This window comes from Catharus ustulatus, chromosome 13 (assembly GCF_009819885.2).
Source record: "Catharus ustulatus isolate bCatUst1 chromosome 13, bCatUst1.pri.v2, whole genome shotgun sequence".
NCBI lineage: Eukaryota > Metazoa > Chordata > Aves > Passeriformes > Turdidae > Catharus > Catharus ustulatus.
This window is the reverse complement of record NC_046233.1, coordinates 17,427,749-17,450,370: the sequence shown is the minus strand read 5'-3', so window position 1 is coordinate 17,450,370 and position 22,622 is coordinate 17,427,749. Positions and strand designations below refer to the sequence as shown.

The following is a 22,622-nucleotide window of genomic DNA, read 5'->3' as shown; positions in this document are numbered from 1 at the left end:
ACTGAGCACAGAATTCAAGGGGAAATATAGTTAATGCATCATTGGATATCTGTGTTTGCTCCTGCTGCACTGTGCTTGTGCTTTGGACCCCAAATGCTCCCAGATTTGCCTTTCCATTACGTTTAGCTGTGGAGCTGCCCATGGAGCAGAGCTTTCCTTTCTAGCCCTGATGTCTGACCACGATCCTCTCCCCCCACCTCGCTGCTCTTCGGCTCCCAGCCCACAGCAGGAGCGCTGCCCGGTGCTGCCCTATCCCCCTCCGTGACCTGAGCTCGACCTGCGGGGATGGATCTCCCCGGGAAAAGACGAATCCCTGTCCCTGTGGCTCCATGGAAGCCCTGCAGTCCCACACCGCTAGATGGCAATTGCGGTGCGCGCACTGGGGCCGGAGGGACGGAGGATTCCCGGGGCTGGCTGTGAATGAGGGGCTGCCCCCGCTGTCCCCCACCTCCGGCTCCTCCTGCCTCCTCCAGGTGCTCTGCTTTCGCTGGGAGAAGGCGCTGGAGTGGCGGCATCGCCGCTGGGATCCCGCTGGCCGGTGAGTAATGAGAAATGCCTTTAATTGTTCCGAAGTTTGGGCTGCCTCGGTTCGCCCCGGAGAGCTGGGGCAGCATTCCCGGTGGGAGCAGCTCAGCCCGGGGTTAATCGGTCCTGAGTTCTTTGCTTTCTGTCAGCTGCGTTGTGTCCTGCAGCTCCGGGCAGAGTAACTCAGGAGTGTCTGCTCTCACCCAGCCCTGCGCACAGAGCACGGCTCGCTCTGCCGCTCCGTTTGCCCGAGCATGCCCTGAAAAGTTCTACCAATCTTTACAGAATCATGGAATGGTTTGGGTTAGAGGGGACGCTAAAGATTACTTATTCCTATCCCCTGCCACCATCTTTTACATTTGTGTTTTATCTTTTAATGCTGTAACTTGGGCCACAGGAGGTTTTGTGCTTTTTTACTATGCTGAAGTTCTTTTCAGAGCTGGTTTTTCTAGGGTTTCTCAGCTTCTACTCTGCCGCTGAGGTTTCACAGCCCAAAAACCCACACTGGGCTAATTGTCATTGGCCCATGCTGGGGGCTTTCCCACTGCTCAGAGATAACTTAGTCACATCATTTGTCTCCAAAACAGTTGTGACATTCTTAGTTTAAAGAGGAAAAAACACCAGCCTCCCTGATCAGTGAGGGAGCTTGGGCTTTATAAAATATGTTGGGACAGGGAAATTTTCTTGTTTCTTCAAGCCCCTCTGCAATGCCTCAGCTCTCAGAAATTCAGGTCAAATGATACAGCAGGCAGAAAAGAAACAGAGCCTGAGAAATGCTAAGTGTTCTCCAAAGAAGTGCCTTAAGTAATGATCCTTCTGCTTGGAATCATCACAGACCTTGTGTATGGATGGCCAGGAGTTGGGAGCCTTGCAGTGTCCTGAGAGCGATGGGTGGGGGTTTCAGTGTGAGGGGCTGATGCTCAGTGTGAGGGAGGAAGGAGAAGGTTGAATGGCTGTTTGCGTCCAGGAACAAATAACTAAACACTTAATTAAACACCTAAATTAAAACAAAGAGAGCTTTCTTGCTCTTTCTTTCTTTCTTTCTTTCTTTCTTTCTTTCTTTCTTTCTTTCTTTCTTTCTTTCTTTCTTTCTTTCTTTCTTTCTTTCTTTCTTTCTTTCTTTCTTTCTTTCTCTCTCTCTCTCTCTTTCTCTCTCTCTCTTTCTTTCTCTCTTTCTCTCCTCTTGAAATAAGACCATCCTTGATGAATCACAGCTCCCGAGTGTGTGGCAGCCCTACAAGGCAGCCAGGCCATGGGATGCACTGCCCACTGGCAATCAGCTCCAACGAGCCTCCCCTTAATTAAGAAGCTTATTGCATTTAAACTTCTCTCTGCATTGATCCAGCTGCTGAGCACTGTCACGAAAATACTGCTTAACTGGAAAGCATCAATTTTTTCTGCAGCCATGTGCCCAGGGGAAGGGGGGAAGTGCTGCAGGAGGTCTGATTGCAGAACCGCGGCCGTCCTGCACACATGCCGGCCATGGGGAGCTTTCTCTTGGCCAAGTGGAGCGTGTCCCAGCTTTCTGCCAGCCACTCCTTGCTCAGCCTTCAAAGGGAGGGGGTCAGGCAGCCCTGACGGGTCACTGGCTTGACACGATGTGCTGCTGGAACAGACAGATTACTCCTGCTCAGTTAACAGCATTGAAAATGACAGAGACACAAACACCCTGCTCTGATTAATGAGCTGGGGATGGGGAAGTCAATCTGAAAGCCAGGGCAGAGATATCAGCCCTATAAGAAATATGGGAAGAATTCACCCCTAATCTAATCTCACTGAATTCCACAAGCGTGTAAGACAGGGATCATTTGCTGCAGTTCCTTAGGTTGAGAATTAAACAGGAAACCCCCAAGGATGTGAGATGTTCTCCCAAATACCATCATGCCTGTGCACAGAGGCTGGAGAGCGGCTGCCACAGTCTGAGCCATCTCATCTGGCTGGACAAGAGGTGATGCTCAGGTTGTGGTGCTGCCAGCAGCCACATCCAGCAGCACCCAGCTCCAGGACAGGGAGCTGGAGCCAAGTCTGGGGTCCTTGGCACTCTTGCTCTTTGCCAAACCCAGCCCAAGCTGGCAGGGCTGGCAGAGGTTCCAGATGGGCTCTCTGCTGCCTTGCTCTCTGCAGTGTTCCTGTGACACCCTCTCGGGGATTGTTTACAGCAAGTATGAAGATTTATTGTAAATTTTGGCTCCCAGAGTCTTGGAGCTGCTCCTCCTCCTCCAAGTTTGGTCTCTCCCCACTCCATCTGGGATGATAGTGAGAGGTGGTTCAGAGAGCACAGGGCAATTAGATCCTTACAGACACTGCTTGCATGGTTACAAACCTGCAGAGACACAGAGATCAGTCAGCTCTGTCACCTCCTGGCCCGGGGGGCAGCCAGGAATGGCTTTTGGATGTGGAATAGGGGGACACACCCAGCCTCACCTGCTCTTTTTGAGGAGCCCCCCATTCAGAGGAGGTCAGATCAGGGGATTGTGCTCCCCACTGCTTGTGGCAGGGAGCAAAGAGGGGAGTGGGAACAGGGAGAGGATGAAAACAGAGTTATCTGCCCTGGACTGGGTCTCTGTCTTTGGTCCTCTCTGGTCCTTGCAGCCCCTGACTCCTCCCTGCTCCTGTCCTGCTCACAGGAGCTGGCTGAACCTCCTCCAGCACGTTTTATCTGGGAAAACTGAAGCACAGGATGGTGAAATGACCTGTGTAAGTGAAAGGGCTGTACTCACAGCACAGGGGCTCTAGTCATTCTCACTCCCTAAAGACTAGATTATCCCAAATCACAGCCATAAACCCCCAGCATTGCCTTGCAGTAGATGCTGTGAATAACAGAGGTTCTGTGGTGCCCAGAAGGGAACACTCTATACTCCTGGCAGAGATAAGCCTTTATTATTCCCCAGTGTAGATGCTGTAGGATATCTGGGCTCTGCCACCTCCATACTCAGAGATTCCATGTACCCCCTGATTTCCCCCGGCTCCACATTACCTGCAGGCATGCCATAGGTGTGCTCCAGACCACCACAGCCCCTCTCCACTGCCAGCATGACATGGCATGGAGCACAATTGTTGCCAGCATCAGCCCCCGTTGACCTGGGAGCCTGCCCAGGCTCTGGTTTCCCTGGAATGACACCGTTCACAAGCACTCAGCTGTGTGGGGTTATTGTTCTGCTCTGTGCTGGCCAGCTGCCATTTATTGTGTGCAGGAACTCCCCTGCTTCTCCCACCATCAGGTCCAGGTTTATTTCCCCCTTTCCTAGGAGGAGACCTCTGATGTCAGCTAACTTGGCCTGAGCTGTTTGTAGTGTAAAAAGGAAAACAAGGGCTTTCAGTTTCAATCTGTGCCTTGCTTGTCCTGGGAGGGGAGAGCTGCCCTTCCCACGGTGTGTGCTCCCACACAGGAGGGTGATGACACGGTGACAGCTCTGCCACCATGTGCCAGAGCCACGTGCATGGAGTCAGGCTCAGTGCTGAGCTACTCTGTGCTTTAGGAGGATGAGCTGCTCTTTGAGGGAAGAGGAGACGCTTGAGGTCAATCCCTGCCTTTCTATGCTTCCCACTTGGCCACAAGCAGGTTCCCGAGCCCATCTGTGCCTCAGCTGCACACTAATGACAGCCACGGTGGCCTTCCATGGTGGAGCCTGTGCAGATGAGTACATGGGGGGCAGAGAGGCCCTCACATGAGGCAGGGATTGAGCAGCAGGATGTGGAATGTGGTGCTGTCTGCTTCTGACCCTCTGGAGACACTGGCACAGTGCTGGGAGGGGGTACCCTCCTTGTGTCCATGCTCTGGGCTGGCTTCTCCCTGTGTGTGCAGGGCAGGGCAGGGAAATGGCAGAAAGAGGAGAGCTCTGTGCTGTGGAGTCTCCTGCTGCCCTGGTTCCCCACCCAACGCCGTGACAGCTGCCTGACCTGTCCCAGCCCCTCGCTGCGCCTTCAGCTCCGCCTGGAGCCGACCTGGCGCCTCCTGGGAAGAGACGGAGCAGCTGCAGGGGTGAAGGGCCCGGCGTCCAGCCCAGCATCTCTGCTGCTCGCTGCTCCTGCGAAATACCCGGCACAGAAGCCGGTGCGGCGGCTCCCCAGACGTTGGGTGGGATGTCAGGGCTGCCGGTGCCTGGGGAGCCCGGCAGAGCCTGTCCTTGTCCCTATCCCTGTCCCTTTCCCAGTCCCTGTCCCAGCGCAGGGCAGCCCGGCCGGAGCTCTGCTGGGCTCCAAGGCTTCCGAGCCAGAGACCTCGCCCGGCAATCCAGGCTGGAATTCCCGAGGAGCCCAGCCAAGAGGCTCTGAGAAGAAGCAGATAACAGGTCAGGCACCCTCCATCCTCATTAAAATACTTTCTCCGGCGGAGCCCCCCACGCCTGCCCAGCCTGTTCCAATTAGCGCAGCGGCCGGGAGCAGGGCTCCCGCTGATGGAAAGAAAACACTGCAGAGCTTTCAAGTGTCGGGAGAGGCGGGTGGCCCCAGCTGTGACAGCCAGCGGCCCCGGGAGTGCGACCAGCAGCCGTGTCGCTGGCTGGCAGGGGCTGAAGTGCTCATGAGCCGGGTCACTGAGCAGCAGAGCAGGTGTTTCATGGCCAGCTCCGGTCGGGAATGGGGACATGTGGCAAAACTGAAAGCTCTCTGAGAGGTGCTGAGTATCCCTGTCCAATAGGTTTGGAGGTGGGAAGCAATATTCCCATCGTGAATGAAGAAAATCAGTGTTGTACATGCTGTGGGCTTGCTGCAGAAAGCCTTGGCAGCTTCAGGAAGCAATCAGTGCTGTCTTGGGAGTGCTGGGAAAGGCTGCAGCCTGCCCAGGGAACAGGAGTTCTTTTCCCATGGCTAGCTCTCCCTGGAAACACCCTGGGGATGGAGCTGTCCCTCCCAGCCCTTGGGTCTCTGCTGGAATTCTTTTCAGGGGTCCCACCAGTGCCCCAGCCAAACCCACCACCTCTTTTCTGGAGGCCACCAAAGGAGCAGCAGCCTGTGACACTGGGTTCCAGCTGGTGACCCAGGGCTGGGGAACTCTGTGTTGGAAACCCCAGGTGTCACTGAGTCCTGCTCCCAGCAGAGGCTTTACAGCAGCCCATGGCAAGGAGCAAACCTGCCCCTTGCTGCAGTTCATGCTAATTCCTGGCCTTGGAGCCCCTGCCAGGTTTTAGCACACATAGGATTCAACCAGGCTGAGCCTGGGAAATCTGAATCTCAGAGAACAGCTCCGGTGTGGGACAGGGCTCCCAAGCCTCCCCAGGGCTGTGCTGAGTGTCAGGCCATGTGGCAGACAGGTGACAAGAGTGGGTTTCAGCACTGGAGTATAAATGGCTCTGAGGAATTCAGTGCTGCCTCTGGAGACCCCCGAGGCTTTGGGGACCTGGCCTGGCAGCTCAGCAGGCAGTGCAGAGCCTCTTCTCTGCCTTATTTGGGTACTTTAACACAGCATTAAAGCATGGCAAGCCCCTTCCAATAATGAAGTGTCTCTTCCGAGGAGAGACTGCAGGGGTTGGGCCTGTTTAGTCTAGGGAAGAGAAGACTGAGAGGGAATCTCATTAATGTGTATAAATATCTCAAAGGTGGGTGCCAAGAGTATGGTGCCAGACTCTCTTCAGTGGTGCTCAGCAACAGAAAGAGAAATGGCCATGAAGCAAAACACAAGTTTCACCTCAACATGGGGAAGAACTTCTTTATACTGAGGGTAACAGAGTACTGGAGCAGCTTCCCAGGGGTGTTGTGGAGTTTCCCTCTCTGGAGACATTCCAAACCCACCTGGACTCATTGCTGTGTAACTTGGTCCAAGTGACCCTGCCTTGACAGGGGGGTGGACTGGATGATCTCCAGAGGTCCCTTCCAACCCCAACAATTCTGTTATTCTGTGAAAGAAATTTAAGCTTCTCAACTGCACTGGAAGGCAAATTGGGAATTTAGTATGCCAAGTCAGCCCAGAGTTTAATACATCAAGTTAACCCACACTTGTCCCACCTCCCCTTTGTCCATGGAGGAACCCAATCCCCTATGAATTTACCATTTCCCACTGGTGTCCCAATGTGGTTTCCCCACTGCAGGAACTCTCGGGTGGGCAACAGGACTGTGGCACTGCTCTGTGCTGGAAGCTGCCTGTGCTCTGGCAGCATTTTAGGTGAGAGCAGACCTGCAAGTGCAATAAATGCTGTGTTTCCATTCAGTTTTCTCTGCACATTGGACTTGCTGCCTCCCTGGGGCTGGATGTCCTTGAGGTAAATTAGGAGGAAGAACAGTGGAGGTCCCATTTTAAGCAGCACATTCAGGAACACCTAAAAATCCTGCAGGGGATCCAGCCCTTCACTGTGCCTGTCACTGTGCCCATTGCTGGGCCACCTTCCCAGCCAGATGCCCAAGGGCCAGGCCAGGTCAGGCTTCACCTCTCAGTTGCAAGGGAAAGGTAGGGACTGAGCCAGCAGCCTCTCAAGAAAGGGATTAGCACAATGTTAAGGGAAGCCAGCTCCTTATCCCTTCATAAACAGTTATTAATACCCTGGCCAGCCTCAGGCTTGGCAGTTCCCCATTTCAGAGGATGTGGTCCCAGCTGGAGCGTGCCTGAAGCTACTGGAACTTCAGGGAGACAAACACTGTTAGAGGCGGCTGTGCTTCTGCTCTGAGGTGTCTCCACAGGCAGTGAGGTCCCTCTGATATCACCCAGAGCCAGGGCTGTCCCTCCCCACTGCCATTGTCACGCAGCACGCATGAATGAGGAGCGCCCTGCCTGGCAGGGTGACATCCCGAGGCTCTGCAGTGTGCCAGGAGCAGCCGGGCGCCCTCATCCCCACCCGTGGGGCTTGGCACACTCCAGCAGTGCTGTCTGGCAAGGAAGGGTGGTCTGGGGCTGACTGCAGCCCAGGAACTTGCATCTCAGGAGGCAGCAGTGGGGGAGATGTCCCGGCTGGATGGGATCCTGCTGGCCCCAGGCTGTGTGATGATTGTGTGAACCTGGAGCAGCCTCAGCCCAGCATTCCCTTCATCCAACCCCTCCAAAAATCTGCTCCCCTCGATCTCTGTGGATTTGTGTGGGCACGTGTGACCTTGTTACCGAAGGTTTCACTGGGACCCCAACGCTTGACAGGGCACACCGTGGTGTCCCAATGCCACCCAAGCTCTGGCGCTTGGTTTGCGGTCCCAGCTTTGATGTCGTGGAGCAGGATCGGCACGTCCTCCTCCCACAAATCACTCAGCACCACAGGCTCCCTCAGGGATGGGCTCTGCCGCAGCCTGGCAGCTCAGGGGGAAGGCAGCGAGGGCTCACCCTTTGCCTTTGTCCTTCCACTGGAGAAAATCGACAGCTGCCTCTCCCTGCAGCTGCCAGGGTATCCATCATCCCGGGATGGAGAGGGACAGCCACAGCGCTGGGCTGAGCGGGGAGGGCTCTGTTCCTGCGCGGGCAGGGAGGGGACAGGCGGTGATTTAGGAGGAGGGACAGCCAGGGAGGGGGCAGGCGGTGATTTAGGAGGAGGGACAGCCAGGGAGGGGCCAGGCGGTGATTTAGGAGGAGGGACAGCTGCGGGCAGGGTGCTGGCCGAGGCTCAGGGCCAGCAGCCCCGGCTGTGAGCGCTCCCCTCACACGTGGCTCCCATTCCCAGCACAGAGCATGGGGCTGGGGCTGGCACCAGCTGTGTGTGCAGGATGGGCTCCGGGCTGACTCCGCTGCACCTCCTGCCCTGGCGCTGCCCCTCCGTTTCCTTGCCAGGGTGTGACTCCTTTGTCCCAGCTCCCAAAGGTGGCACAGAGGGTTTATGACACCAGGGTTTATGCTGGGAGAGGCAGGAGCGTGGGGCTCAGGTCTGGGAGCCCCATGGAGGGCGTCTCGGCTCCCTGCGGTTCCTCTCTCCTGCGAGTTCCGTCCGCTGCTGGGGATGCTCATCCCTGCGGATGGATGCTGACAAGGGATGCGCTCCCCTCCTCCCCCCGCTCCCCTCCCCTGAGGTTCCCCAGCTGTTGGGGACCAGCATTTCGCCTCCTGCCCTGCCCTGCCAGCCCTGCCGTGTAACTGGAGAAGGCAACAGGCTGTCAATGGCGCGTGGGGATTATCTGGGATACAATCGGGGCTGTGGAATTAGCGGAGCACATGGCAGCACGGCCGTGCTGCGGGATCGCTGCGGAGCCCTGTTCAGCACGCTCTTCCCTCTCGGAGACAATCTACAGCCTGATAAACCCACTGCCAGGGCCCTTCCCCCTCCGAAATTTGGACTGGTTTAAACTATTCACGGCATTGCAACACAACGGAGTTGTCAGGAGGAAATTGGTGCTTTCATGGATAAATGATTCCCTCCTGTACCCACGTCTCAAACAGAAGGGATTTGTCTTTTCTCCTCTGGCAAGGCTTTCCAGGGGATTTTGTGTGACAGCCCAGAACCTCAGACCTGCTGAACTTCTGCTCTGTGGAGAACTCAATGCAGCCTTACAGTAAAGGGAGCTCATGAAAATGAGGGAGAGCAACTTTCTACACAGCCAGAGAGTGATAGGACAAGGGGGAAATGGTTTTCAACCAAAAGAGCAGAGATCTAGATTAGATGCTAAGAAAAATTCTTCACTGAGAAAGTGGTGAGGCCCTGGCTCAGGCTGCCCAGAGAAGTGGTGAATGCCTCATCCCTGGAAGTGTTCACAGCCAGGCTGGATGGGCTCTGAGCAACCTGACCCAGTGTGTGGCATCCTTGCCTCTGATCATCTGGAACAAGATGATCTTTAAGGTCCCTTCCAGCCCAAACCATTCTGTGATTCTGTCAGTTCTGCAGATCTCCAGAAGAAGGGGAAGGAGGGAGGGGAGGATGGAGGGAGGGAGGGGAGGATGGAGGGAGGGAGGGAGGGCACAGGGAAACACCTGGTGGACTGCTGGCAGAGTCAGCCCAGCACCGTGGTGTCACCATTTATGCCACCCATGCCTGGCACTCCTGGTGACTGCCAGCCCCCCAAAACAAGGCTGCCACCCCCAAGTCCTCCCCTGCAGTCCTATGGTGCCTGGAGTATGAAATATTAACCCCTCACCTCCCCTTCTTTCAGCAGCCCACTCTCATCAGCTCTTCCCTCTCCAAACTGAGATGGAAAGAGTTGCAGCTCCGGACAGTTGATTATTTAAAGCTGTTGGGAGTGTTTAATTTAACCCTGGATTCACCACTGCCAGCTTTTTTCCATCCACCAGGCACTGCCTCCCCCTCTCTGTGTAAACTCTGCCGAGCTCCTCCTGCAGAGGTTTCCCTGGCACAGCGAGGGATGTCCTTGTGCCGGGGCTGTGGGCACAGTGGCTCAGGGGGCTGTGCCAGGATTTTAGCCGGGTGTCAGGAGGTGGATGTGCCTCACCACTGCCTGGGCATGATGTGAGGGAGCCCTCAAATACTCATGAAAGGATGACACCCATGGAAGTGTTTCTTACTGGAGGTTATCCTCTGGCAGTTTTAATCTTTCCTTATCTGCTGCAAAGCCCTCACTTTCCTATGGCTGTGCCTAGCTCTGCCAGGCTCTGAGACCCTCCTGGGATGGCTGTGGCTCCTGATACCATCAGCCCTGCTTTTGGCACTCCCAGGGCAGGAGCTGGAGTGCTGGTATAACCCAGCTGTACACAGGAGTGCATGCCTGTCCCTAAAGTTCACCATGTATGAAGCTGTCCTGAGGCAGGAGCTGTGCCCTGCCTGCCATCTGCAGAATCCCAGCCTGCCCTGACATTCCCTGGGTCATGAAGGATTCCTCCAAGTCTGCCTTGCCCAAAGTTAAACCTAGCACAAACCCAGATCCATTTATAGAAACCTTCAATTAGAGGACAGCACTTTCCCAAGACCTGCAACAACACAACAAACTTTGGTAAAGGAAAAAAACAAATCCCTGTCAAATCCATCCCAATCCTGTCCTTGTGATGACCCTTGGGACAGCAGTGCTTGCTCAGGGCATGGCTGTGAGTCCACAGGATGACTCTGGGAGGGCACTGCAGGTGCTGAGCAAAGGAAGAGCTGAGATGCAGCTTGTCATTGCTGCCTGCTGGGGAGGTGTTTTTGGGGGCAAGGGCAGCGCTGCCTGTGAATCCCCATGTGGCTGATGGGTTCCCAACAGAGAACCACACCTCTCCACAATCCAGGAGCAGTTTGAACCTGGATAAACCCATCACGCTTATGGGGTGTTTTTCCCCTCCCCATGCAATGGTTGACATGTGGAAAAGTGCCCAGGAAGGGCTGGGTGGGTGGAGAGAGCAGTCCCTAACTAAAAAGAGACAGAGCACAGCACAGCCACCACCCTGAGGTCACATCCTTGTCCCAGGTCTCCTGGTACAGGGGAAGGACCTGGAGCAGCTGCAGGGTGTGACCAGAGTCACACTCTGACCAGTGGGAGATCCAGGCAGTAGTGAAGGCAGGGAAGGGGCAAGGAAGGGGCAGGGAAGGGGCTAGAAAGGAGCTGCACCCCAGCCCAACCACAATTTGCTGCTGGGAGGGACAGAAAGCCCAACTCCAGCAGCTCAAAACCTCCTCCCTAGGCAGAGCTGAGCTTCTGGTTGGAAAAACTTGGCTCCACCATCCTTCCCACAGCCCATTGCTGGGATGGCAGGAATCCCCTGTCCCTTGTGCCAAGAGCCTTTGGCCAGGGATGAGCCAAAAAGCTCATTTGAAATCTTTCAGTCATGGGACTGGAAGAAGTTAATATGCAGAAAGATGGGGAGTTAGTCAGAGCTGCCATGTGGGGACCAGGTTTTCTATTAAATGAAGAAAAAGCATCTAAGTAGCCTGGATTAACTGGTTAGAACTGGCAGGCCAGCCCTGCTCCTGGCAGGGTCTGTGGAGCTGCTGTGCAAAGCTGTTCACCCCTGCACACCTCCAAAGTGGGGTATGTGTCAAAGACACCTTCCAACCACAGCACCCTGGAGCCAGTGGAAGCTGGTGGCCTCAGAGAGCTCTGCGGTGACCAGGAATCTGCACAGATCCTAGCCAGAGATGTGTCATGCACACACAGAGCCACAGATGCTATTGGGGGATCACAGAAATGGCATTTAGGGATGGTACTCCATAACATGAATTCCCCTTTCGGAGAAAGGGATGAGATTTAAGCCCAAACTGAGAACAAATGAGTATGAGGGATCCTTCACCAGGCTCTGCCAAGCATTGGGGTCTGAGCAGACACTGAGCAGAGGATGCCCAAGCTCTGAGAGCCCTCTTTAGTGTGTACTGCCCTCATGTCAGCCACCTCCAGGATGCCCAAACCCCAGTGCTCCCAGGTACCACATGATGTGGGCACACTCACATCACCCCACACACCTCCCCATGGCAGGCTGGAATAGCTGGCCTGGGAACCCCCTGGACATGGAATGTGCTGGAGCTCCTGGGGGTGTGGAAGGCAAGAGGGTGTCCCAGCCACAGCTGCCCTCCCAGTGCCCACACTGGTTCCATGAGCACAGGTGCAGCCTTCCCCCTTCTCTGCTTGCAGCTGGCCTTGGAGGTGGCGTCTCGGCGCTGGACCATGGTGCTGTGAGGGTGAGCAGACCCTTCCACTGCTCTGTGCCAGCATGTGGGCTGGCCCTGGCCACTGGCTGCCCCTGGCCACACTCCTGCTCTGCCTCCTCCTGCAGCAGCTGGGCAGCAGCAGGGCATGGAAGCAGCACGCCCCACGCCTTCGCCTCACCTACAAAGGTAAGGGGTTCCTCGGGGTCTGCACCTGCCTGGGAGGGCTGGGAGAGCATCCTGCAGGGAGCAAAAGGGTGGCCAGGGCTTGGGGAGACAGGCAGCCCTGTGGCTGTGGCTGTAACCTCTCCACACTCTGGGCCCTCAGGATGTTTCAGGGCTGCAGCTCCAAGCACAGTCCCTGAGGATCCTATACCAGTGCTGCTGCCATTGGAAAAGGAGGTTGGACAGAGAATGCCCTGCCCTGATCCAGCAGAACACTGGGACCAGAGGGGTCCTTCTTCTCAGACTCACTGTGAACCTCTCCTGGTGTGTCCTGGGCTGGGCTGAACTGTGTACCCCTGGGCAATGTCCCTGCCTTCAGCTCAAAGGGACACTGAGCCCCAGGACAGTCTCACCAGCCTCTTCCTGTGCCTCCCATCAGCACAGTGCCTCCACCCCAGCTCAGCCCTTCTGCTTTTGAGCCTCCTCTTCTGCTAGGAGAGACTGATTGCCTGTGCAGATCATCTCCCTGCTGCACTTCTCCCTTCCTCCCTGCGTCTGTCCCTCTGTTTAGATGATGAGTTCTTCAGAACAGGCACAGCACAAGCCTGATGCAGAGGGGGACTGCTTTGGTGACCCGAAGATGCAGCAAGGGCAGACTGACAGGTAGCACAAAACACAGCCCAGAAAGTGTGGAAAGGGAGTACCTGGAGAAAGTCTAGAGGGGAATGGCCTGAGGAGCTAGAACAGAACCCTAGAAGCCCAGAAGCTTCTCAGCCTGCCATGAACCTGCAGCATGGATGTGGCCAGTTGAGCTGCTTTCAGCCTCTCCTATGTGAAAAACAGCAAGTTTCTCTGGAGGATGGCAGCTCAGCACATTCCCAGTGCTGTCCTGGCTGTGACCATCAGGAGGGCTGGACCAACCCTCTCCACACCTGAGACAGGGTGGAGCAGCTTTCCCAGGCACTCCAGGCACTCCAGGCTCCAGGGCCATGCTCTTGGCCCACTCCATCACCCTGAGAAGCTGCTCCCCAGGGAGGGACAACCAGCACAGTGAAAGATGCCCCCCATTTGTGGCTGGAGAGGACTGGACATCCCAGGGATGCAGGAGATCTGTGTGAGGAGATGGCCCTGCTGATAGCCCAGCTCAGAAACAGCTCAGCTCTGCTTTTTTTTGAGCCAGAAGAGGCAGATGGGGAGAAAGGGGACTGCTGGCTTCAAAGCCCCACAGTGTCCCGGGGCCAGGCATGCCAAAAGCCCCCAAGCCTTGGGCAGAGGGAGAAGAGGAAGCTCCCAGCATCTGGAGGGCTCAAGGACAGAGCGAACAATGGCAAAGGGATGTGACTCATGGACAGCACGGGGCAGGTTCAAGGACACAATGCCTTGAGAAGTTTAGGTTTAAAAACCCCTAGGAAAAAAAATAAATAAAAGGAGGTCTTTGAGAGTCCATCCACGGGATCAGTCCTGCTCTCAGATCCCAGCATGGGGGTGGCAGCAGAGCCCTCGGTGGGGAGGGGGAGAAGACGTAAGCAGGGCTGAGAGAAGGAAATGACAGCAGCGAGGGCCGGGAGAGCACAGGAAGGATGGGGCACAGGGACCGGGGCCAGGAACAACAGCAGCGGCTCCCACCCTGCCGAGGAGGTGAGCAGGAGGTTTATAATAGCACACAGGGCAGCCTGGGCACGGCTGGGTCAGCCTGGGTCAGCCCCAGCGCTGCCTGAGCTCAGCACTCAAACCACAGCATGCCTGGCAGCTCCTCCTGGGGGAATATCCCAGGAACTGGCCTGGGTCCTGTGCCAGCCTTTGATGTGCAGCCAGGCAGGACCCAGAGCCACCACCCCACAGCAAGTGCTGGGAGCACGGGGAGGTCACGGGGCTCTGGCTATCGCAGCCAGGGCTGCCCTGACACCTCCCTTATCGGCCAGCAGTGAGGGGCCAGAGCCCGATTTAGCACCGAGCTTCCCCTGGGCTCAGGGATCTCCTTCGAGTGCTGCTGGTGAGGGGAAGGGGAGAGGGCAGCCCTCCAGCACAGCCGGGCTGTGACCCCAGGAAGCTCGGGGTCACCCCACACAGAGCATGGTGTGGCTGAGGGGCAGGCAGGATGATGGATGGGACAAACAGCACGGCCTTGGGAGATAGAGAACACAAAGGAGAGGATGTTTCTCTGGGCTCACCCACAGGTTTGGCCATGGCAGGGCTGCTGCACTGGTTCCCTGTCTCCAGAATCAGATTCAGATCTAATGACCTGAGGGTAAGAAGAGGCTGGGTTTGTGCAGCAGCTCTCTGGGTCTTGGATGCCCCCTTGGAGAGGGAGCAGAGCTGTGGGGTCAGGCTCAGACCCTCCTGGTCATTAACCTGCCAGAGGGTGCAAGTGCAGGGTTTTGAGTCCTTCCAGGGCTCTCCCATGTCCTACCAGAGGCAGCAGAGAGGGCTCTTCCACCACCCTGCCTGACCTTGTCCTAGGACAAGGCTGCTGCAGGTCAGAGGGTGACCAGCAAGTACCCATTCCTCATAATTACACTCGTGTACGGGATGAGCCTTTACCCTCCCACCCCAAGCCCCCTGGGAGCCCTGCCTGACATTTCCCCTGGATCAGGCAGCTCCTGGGAGTGTACAGACACAGGAGGGTGAATGATATGCTGCACCCTGTTGGAGATGCCGCAGGAAAGGACAGGAATTCATGTTAATCCCATTCAGCTGGTGGGAAATGGCTTGGAAGCCTTCTGCCCTGTATCTCTGGTACCCAGAGGAGAGCCCTTAGCACCCGAGGGAAGGTGGGACTGTGCAGTTTTTGTGGCAGCAGGAGGAGAGCCAGGAGCTCCCTGATGTGGCTTGGAGCTGCTCCTGGCAGAGGAGGATTTACGTCCCTGCAGTAATGGGGACAGGGCGGACAGGGTGGACGGAAGGGCCAGCTGGGAGCCAGCCTGGCTGTGGATCCGGGCAGGGACCTGCATGCAGGGACCCAGCAGGGACCAGCGGACGTCAGTGGCGTCTCCAGCCCGCAGGCTCTGGTCTCTTCTGCTTCCCCTCTGCCCTGGAAAAGGAGTGGAAGGAAGTGAGACAACCTCCCGGGTCAGCCGGGTCCCTTTGGATGGAGTTGTGCCTGTGCCCACGTCCACCCCACCTGCGCCCGGGGCCGCACGTCCACCCACGCTCCCGCCCACACTGCGTCCACCTGGCCAGCACCTCCTTCCCTCTGCTCCCGACACTGCATCACTCCCTGTGATTGTGGGCAGACTTTCAGCTTGGCCCTTACAGGTCTCCCTGGGTTTCCAGCCACATTCCACCTCCATTCAGCCCCACCCAGAGCAGACCATCACCATCTGCATCTCCCCCTCCCATGGCCTCACTTTTGCCCATTGCCCTTCATGACACCAAAGCCAGAAGCAGCCTTGCCAGAGTAGTCAGCCCTCCATCCCCAGCCACGTCCTGTCACTTTTGGAGAGGGAAGAGATGTGTTATGACTTCGGGAAGCTCCAGGGACTGCCTCAGTGCTGGTTTGCCCCCCTTGATCCCTGGGAGAGGGGCTGGGGGACAGCAGCTGCTGTGGTCCTGTGTCGTGCAGCCGCCGCTCCGGCGGCACGGGGGGATGCTCGCCCCACAGACAGCCCCAAACCTGGCACTGCACATCACGGACCAACACTGGCCCCGGGGATGTTGTTTCCGGAGTTTCAACCAAGACACAACAGCCTATTGTCCTCCTCCCACATTCACATGGCCACAACTGTGCCAGAAGGGCCAGGCGAGCCGCCCCGGCTGCTGCATGGGAGGAGCTGCAGCCAGAACAGCAGAGCCTTTCCCACTGTCCTGTCTCCACTCCCAAAGGAGTGCACTGGGTCTGTGGCACCCTTGGATCTTTCCCTGAGCCAGTTTAATGCTGGGTTTAGGCTATGCCTCGGGACACAGAGTGGGAAATGTGGTGTGCTGGGTTGGGGAGGCACCAAGGGTACAGATGGGGAATTCCCTTACAGAGCTCAGTGCATCCATCCACTTGCCTGACTCTGTGCCTGGGGTAGAACCCAGCAGCCGCTTCACAGACTCAGAGGCTTAGGGGTGGATGCAGAGCTTGTGTTGGCTCTGTTCCCATACAGCCTTTCCTTGGAGCCCAGGGAAAACATGCCAGGAGTCACAGCAAGAGAACCACCTCTCTGCTCCATCCTCTGCCCACACTTTCAGGCTGCAGAGGCTTTGGGGCTCCAGGAGTTCCTCTGGAAGGCAGGCCAGAAGCTGAGCACTCTGAACTAGTGGGGCTGAACCCCTGTCCTGCCCTGTGGCTGCAAACCAGCCCAGCCAGGGCAAGGCCAGTGCAGTTCTGCTCTCTGTAGGAGTGACCCTTTCTCTCAGCTAAGCACATGGAGGATGAGCTCAGGGGCACTGGGGGTGGTGGGTTTTGCCAAGGCAGTGGCAGGAATGTCATGTAGCCTTGGAGCAAGGATAGGTAACCAGAGAGGCATGGGGCCTCTGGCTGCTAGCTGTGTCATTCATGGATTGGTTTCTCTTTCTCCAACCTTGTTTGTGCTCCTCAGACCTGCTGAAATCCAACAGCTCTCACCTGCTGCTGGCCTCAGGAGATGGGATGGATTTCCAGGCTCTCTTGCTGGATGAAGACAGGGCCTGGCTGATGGTGGGAGCAAAAAATCATATCTTTCTTCTCCATCTGGACCATCCCAACAGAGAGCCTGAGAAGGTCAGTGCTGGGAGGATGGTGGCCCTGGCCAGGCTGGCCTCTTCCTCCCTGGGAGCCACTCCTTGTCCCAGCGCCAGGGCGTGGAGGTGGATATGCTCTGAACTGGGCTGTTCTAACCTCACCAGGGACACATTTACACCAGGATATCTCAATCAGTGGGGTCAGCCCATCCCTGGTGGAGCTGAGCCCTGCAGGGAAGGGCTGGCGCCAGAGGGACAGGGTGGCTTGGCCAGGAGATGTGACCTGGGTGGACTGCAGGCAGTGCCCAGAGCCCTGCAGTCACACCTAGTCCCTGCTGCTGCCTCAAGAGCTCCAGCAGAGTCCACTAATGTCATCCCAAGACATCCTGCTGGCTGGGTGTACAGCCAGAGCCCAACAAAAGAAAATCCCATTAAGGCTGTGCAGCCTGGTGTTCCCACAGGCTGGGATCCAGGAGAGCCTGCCCACTGCCTGGGTGGGCCACGGCACGCCCAGGCTCTGTCCCCACGCCAGGTTCACTCTGAGTGGATTTGGAAGCCTGCCCACTGGGACTCACAGGGTGTTAGACCTGTGCCAGAGCAACCCCATGTCCTCACTGTGCACCTGAGCCTGGAGTGCCTGTGGGCTGAGCCTGTTCCCACTGGTGCCACAGGAGGCCAAGGGAAGCAGGGGCTGCATCCATGGGGTCTCTGTGTTTCAGATTTTCTGGCCAGCCCCCAAGGAGCAGGTCAAGCACTGCCAGCTGGCAGGGAGGAATGTGGAGGTAAGTAGGGCTGGCAGCCCCCACCCATCACCTTTGGCAGCTCACCGCGGATATTAAACAACCCGAAAGGGAGCCTGGGGGTCTGCCTGGAATGGCGCTGTGGAGCCAGCCGGAGCCGAGCCCAGCTGAACAGCTGCCAGGACAGGGTCTGGCCAGGCTCCACACCCCCAGCAGCCACCACAGCTCAGGACTGACAATCATCTCCCCTGTACAGACCGAATGTGCCAACTTCATCCGCCTCCTCCAGCCCTTCAACCAGAGCCACGTGTTTGCCTGTGGCACCGGCTCCTACCAGCCCGTCTGTGCCTTCATCCAGCTGGGAGCCAGGGGGAAGGTGAGGGACAGCCTGGACAGACATATCCCTATGGCAGAAGGTGCCAAGAGACCCCTCTCCCCGGGAGCAGGGGAAGAGGGAGCCCCAGAGCCAGCCTCATGCAGTCTCTGGCATTCACACACAGAGAGCAACTCTGGCTTGGGTGTCAGGGTGTCCCGATGGGGATGGGACCAGGTTCTGGCATCCTCCTCAAGGAGCCCACTCATCACAGACACGCCAACCTCCTTCACATTCTTTCCTCCAAGTTCCAGCTTGTTCCCAGACTCCCCCTGGGCTGACATCTCCTTGTCTCTGGCAGGGTTCCAGGGCTCCCCGCATGCAGCTGATGACCCACTCCTTGGAGTCGGGGCGAGGACGGTGCCCCTACAGCCCCCACGAGCCCTTCACAGGACTCCTCCTCGGTAAGAGCGAGTGAGGAGCAGAGGGGATGTTGGGAGGGGGAGTGCTGGCAGTAATCTGTGCTGGGAGCTGCTGCTTCCCACCCACACCTGCTGACCCTGCAGGTGGGGAGCTGTATTCAGGCACCTCCAGTGACTTCATGGGCAGCAGCGCTGCCTTCTTCCGGACCTGGGTCCATGGGGCCGAGCAGAGCTACATCCGCACGGAGCAGAACCAGGACCACTGGCTACATGGTAGGAGCAGGGGCACCTCTGGGGAACGGGGACCTCTCCTTCCCTGGGGAGTGGCTGGGGCCAGAGCTCTGGTCTGGACCTGCTCTCCTTGCTGGGGGAAAGCACTGGTGAAGCCCCTGGTGGGACCCACGCTTCAGCACGTGTTTCACAGCCTGGCACTGGGGATGGTGTTCTGCCTCCTGGGTAGCCAGGTCCCCTCAGTGCCTCACACTGTTCCCAAGGGCTTTCAGGGCAGAACCACAGGGTGGGGTCAGGGCACAGGGCCACATTGTGCTGCTCCTTCCCACCGCAGAGCCCACGTTCGTTGGTGCCTATGCCATCCCCGACACCTACAACCCCCACGATGATAAAGTCTACATCTTCTTCCGTGAGACGGCCATGGAAGCTGGGCAGTGGGAGCGGCGGCACATCCATGCCAGGGTGGCCAGGGTCTGCAAGGTCAGTTGCCAAGGGCAGCACCCTGTGGCCAGTTGTCCCACCAGGTAGGCTTTTACCTGCTGTGCACCAAGGAGCATCCCAAACAGAGGAATGTGAGGGTGTCACTGCACACCTACCACAGGGCAGAAGGCTCAGGGCTGGGGGTGTCCCTCTGTGGGAATGAGGAGGGCACAGCAATGGAGGAGACTCAGAGAGGCTGGACTGATCCTGGCTCTTGGTGCCTGACAGAACGATGTTGGAGGGAAGCGCAGCCTCATCAACCGCTGGAGCACGTTCCTGAAGGCCCGCCTGGTGTGCTCCATCCCCGGGCCTCAGGGCACTGAGACACACTTCGACCAGCTGGGTGAGTGCCAGCCCTTGCAGCCGGGAGCAGTGCGGCTCCACCGGGGCTGCTCCCTCCAGCACGTCCCCAGGATGCCCACCTGCATCCTCTGGACTGGTGCTCCAGCTCTGGGGTGCCTCACCTCCATCCCTCTCCTTGCAGAGGATGTTTTCCTCCTGCGCACCCGGGACCCCCAGAACCCCCTTGTCTTTGGGCTCTTCACGGTCTCCAGGTAAGCAGGACCCTCACCAGCCCCCACCAGGGCTGCTCCCCGGAGCTCTGTGTGGAGAAGGGCAGGACCAGCACCCAGCTGGCTGAGAAACAGCCACCAGCACTTCCCTGCTTTCACTGCTGTTGGTTCGCCAGCACATCGTTAAACCACAGCTTTGGCATCGGCACAGGCAGTGACCCCCAGGCTGGACTGGCTGTGTCAAAGGGATTCCTGGCAGCCCCGGGGTGCTGTGCATGACTCCAGGGCTGACCGGGGGGTGGGTGTGCATACACCTGGTCCCGTGGAGCAGCCGGGACACTGAGAGCCCTGTGCTCACCCACAGCGGTGTCTTCAGCGGCTCTGCCGTCTGCATCTACTCCATGGCTGCCGTGAGAGCTGCCTTCAGCGGCCCCTTCGCACACAAGGAGGGCTTCGACTACCGCTGGGTAGAATACAAAGGGCGTGTTCCCTACCCCCGGCCCGGCACGGTAAGGGAATGGGGACAGCTGGAGGGGGAGCGGCACACACCGGCCTGGCCCTAATGCAGCCCCTGTGTCACACAGTGCCCCAGTGAGACGTACGACCCCCTCCTGCAGTCCACCAAGGACTTCCCCGACGAGCTGATCAGCTTCATGCGCAGCCACCAGCTGATGTGGCAGCCCGTGTACCCGCAGGGCCGGCAGCCCGTGCTGGTCCGGGTCAATGTGCCCTACCGGCTGCGGCGGCTGCTGGTGCACCGGCTGGACACGGACAGCCGGGACTACGACGTGCTCTTCCTCGGCACAGGTGGGAGCTCACCTCGGCTCTGGGAGGTAACACCACGGGGCAGCTCGTGTGGCACTCGGCCAGCCCGGGGGGCTCCCAGCCCTGACAGCTCCTCCCGCTGCCTTCACAGATGACGGCAAAGTCCTGAAGGTGGCCCTGGCCGGCGGGGCGAGCCGCGGCCCCGAGGTGATCAGCCTGGAGGAGATCAGCGTCACGAAGGTACGGGCAGCCAGGCTGGCACCACGGGGTGAGATGGTTGCACCACACAGCCTCCCGTGGCCGTGGCTCCCTCCCTGCAGGCTCTGCAGGAGGTCACTGACCGCTCTCAGGGAGGTTCTCACCTCACTGCTGGGGCCTCCCACCTGCCCTGGGCAGCAGAAAAGCACCGAGGGGTGCCAGCAGGACTGGAGCAAAGTCATCTTCCAGCTCCCCATCGAGTCCCTGAGAGGGCATGCGCGTGGCACTTTGGAGCCCACGCTGAAATGAGAGGGCTGAGCCCAGGTTTGAAAGCAGGGCTGCTGGGCAGGTGTGTCCTGGGCTGCCCATGCCGAGCAGAGCCAGCCCAGGGCCCAGGCTCCTTACATGGAGCAGGTGGAGGGAGCTCCGGCCAGGGACCTGCCCAGGGTCCTGGCGTCCTGTAACCCCTGGGGACACAATCCTACTAGGTAGGCTGGGGCACCCAGGAGGGACTGACACGGCTGCAGCACCCTCTTGTTTCCCCTCCAGGTACCTTCTCCCATCCTGGACATGAAGTTATCACCAAAGCGGGTGAGTCCCTTCTGCTTGACCCTAAAGCAGTCCGGGGACAGGGATAGAGGCCAGCTGGTCCCAGCCATTCTGCCGGCTCCCTGCGCCCCATTTAGGGAATGGGATCCTGCCAGGGCGTTAAGGGGGCGGCAGGCTCTGTCTCGCACTCCTACTGTCCCCCAGTGTCCCTACAGCAGCACGGGGCAGGGATCTCTTCCCTGCCAGCCGCTGTCTCCAGCTGTGGGTTCTGACTGCCATTGTCCCGCTTGCCCGAGCAGCAGGAGCTGTTTGTGAGCAGCACCCACGGGCTGCTCCGGCTCTCCCTGTACCGCTGCGAGCTCTACGGCAGAACCTGCACCGACTGCTGCCTGGCCAGGGATCCCTACTGCACCTGGGACAGCAAGAGCTGCGCCCCACACCTGCTCACCGAGAAGAAGTGAGTGTGTGCCCGCGGCAGCCCTGCATCCCTCGGCAAGGTGATGCTGCTCGGAGCAGGGAAGGGCAAGCAGCAGCCTGGAGCTTTACCCATCAGCCAGACCCCTACTGCCGCTCTGCCTGCCTGCCTCCCACCCTTTCCTTGTCCCCCTTCTTGATGCACTGCCTGGGGTGGGACAGCCACAGCCCTCTCTGCTCTCCCACAGGCGTGCCCGCTGCCAGGACGTGCTGGAAGCTGACCCGCTCAGCCAGTGCCAGGACACGGCAGAGGGTGAGCGCCAGCTCCGGGGACAGCCAGCTGTGCCCAGGGAGCGCCGTGCCCGGGAGGGAGCGCTGGGAAACCATGGCCTCACCTCGGGCTGTCTGCTCCGTGCTCCCTCCCTCCTTCCGGTCACACAGCCCCCACTCAGGGCACTCACCCCCTCTCCTGCAGGGACCGCTGTGGTGGAGAAGGTGGTTTTTGGTGTGGAGAAGAACTCGACCTTCCTCGAGTGCCTGGCGCGCTCCCCGCAGATCACGGTGCGGTGGCTGGTGCGGCGCGGCGAGGAGACAGCCCCGAGCGAGGTACGGGGACAGGGAGCAGGGACGAGCAGCAGGGGTGGCTTTGTCCCCAAGGACTGACCCACGAGCTCTCCTTTGCCCCAGGTCAGGAACAACGGGCATTTCTTGGTGCTGGAGCAAGGGCTGCTGATCCGCCAGCTGGCGAGGGAGGACGTGGGCACCTACGAGTGCCAGGCGCTGGAGCGCTCCTTCTCCCGGCCCCTCACCCGGTACAGCCTCCGCGTCATCGGGCACGAGATTGTGGAGCTGCCGCCGCACAAACGGAGCAAGGGGGTAGAGCCGGGAGGGACCCACCAGAGCCCCCGGGCCCGGACGGACCTGTACCCGGGCTCCAGGGGCTTCCCGCGGGCCCTGGGGGCACCGGGCACCAGCCTGGACGCCTATTGCAATGCCCTGCGGCTGCAGGAGCGCCAGCGGCAGCGGGCCTGGCACAAGTGGCAGCAGCCGTCCCCGGACAGCAAGAACGGCCGGGTGCGGAGGCACCCGCAGCGCCCCTGAGGGCACAGGGAGCCAGGGCTGCCACAGCTCCCTGCCCGGGCTCTGCAGGGCCCTCCTCGCTCGTCGGCACCAGCTCCGGGCCGCCTCTCGCCGTGCCGTGCAGAACCGCCTCGCTGTTACTACCTCAAGCCCCGCCAGCCCCGCGGCCCCTCCGT

The 22,622-nt window shown here is 58.6% G+C and overlaps 1 protein-coding gene across 1 annotated transcript; it reads left to right on the top strand.

The window, feature by feature from the left end:
* Positions 1 to 313: 313 nt before the first annotated feature.
* Positions 314 to 22,552, top strand: LOC117002317 (semaphorin-3D-like). The gene is made up of 18 exons (XM_033071276.2): positions 314 to 538; positions 11,920 to 12,122; positions 16,622 to 16,782; positions 17,462 to 17,524; positions 17,739 to 17,858; positions 18,157 to 18,259; positions 18,362 to 18,490; positions 18,783 to 18,928; positions 19,157 to 19,271; positions 19,413 to 19,482; positions 19,805 to 19,949; positions 20,025 to 20,247; positions 20,357 to 20,445; positions 20,953 to 20,994; positions 21,252 to 21,409; positions 21,615 to 21,679; positions 21,842 to 21,972; positions 22,054 to 22,552. The coding sequence occupies exons 1-18, from the start codon at positions 330 to 332 to the stop codon at positions 22,465 to 22,467; spliced, it is 2,586 nt and encodes an 861-aa protein (XP_032927167.1). The 5' UTR covers positions 314 to 329; the 3' UTR covers positions 22,468 to 22,552.
* Positions 22,553 to 22,622: the final 70 nt, after the last annotated feature.

Coding starts and splice junctions, on each gene's coding strand:
- LOC117002317 (XM_033071276.2), top strand. CDS start 330: ATGGAAGCCCTGCAGTCCCACACCGCTAGATGGCAATTGCGGTGCGCG. Junction 19,950..20,024: donor CCTACCCCCGGCCCGGCACG/GTAAGGGAATGG, acceptor TGTGTCACACAG/TGCCCCAGTGAGACGTACGA. Junction 20,446..20,952: donor AGGAGATCAGCGTCACGAAG/GTACGGGCAGCC, acceptor TTTCCCCTCCAG/GTACCTTCTCCCATCCTGGA.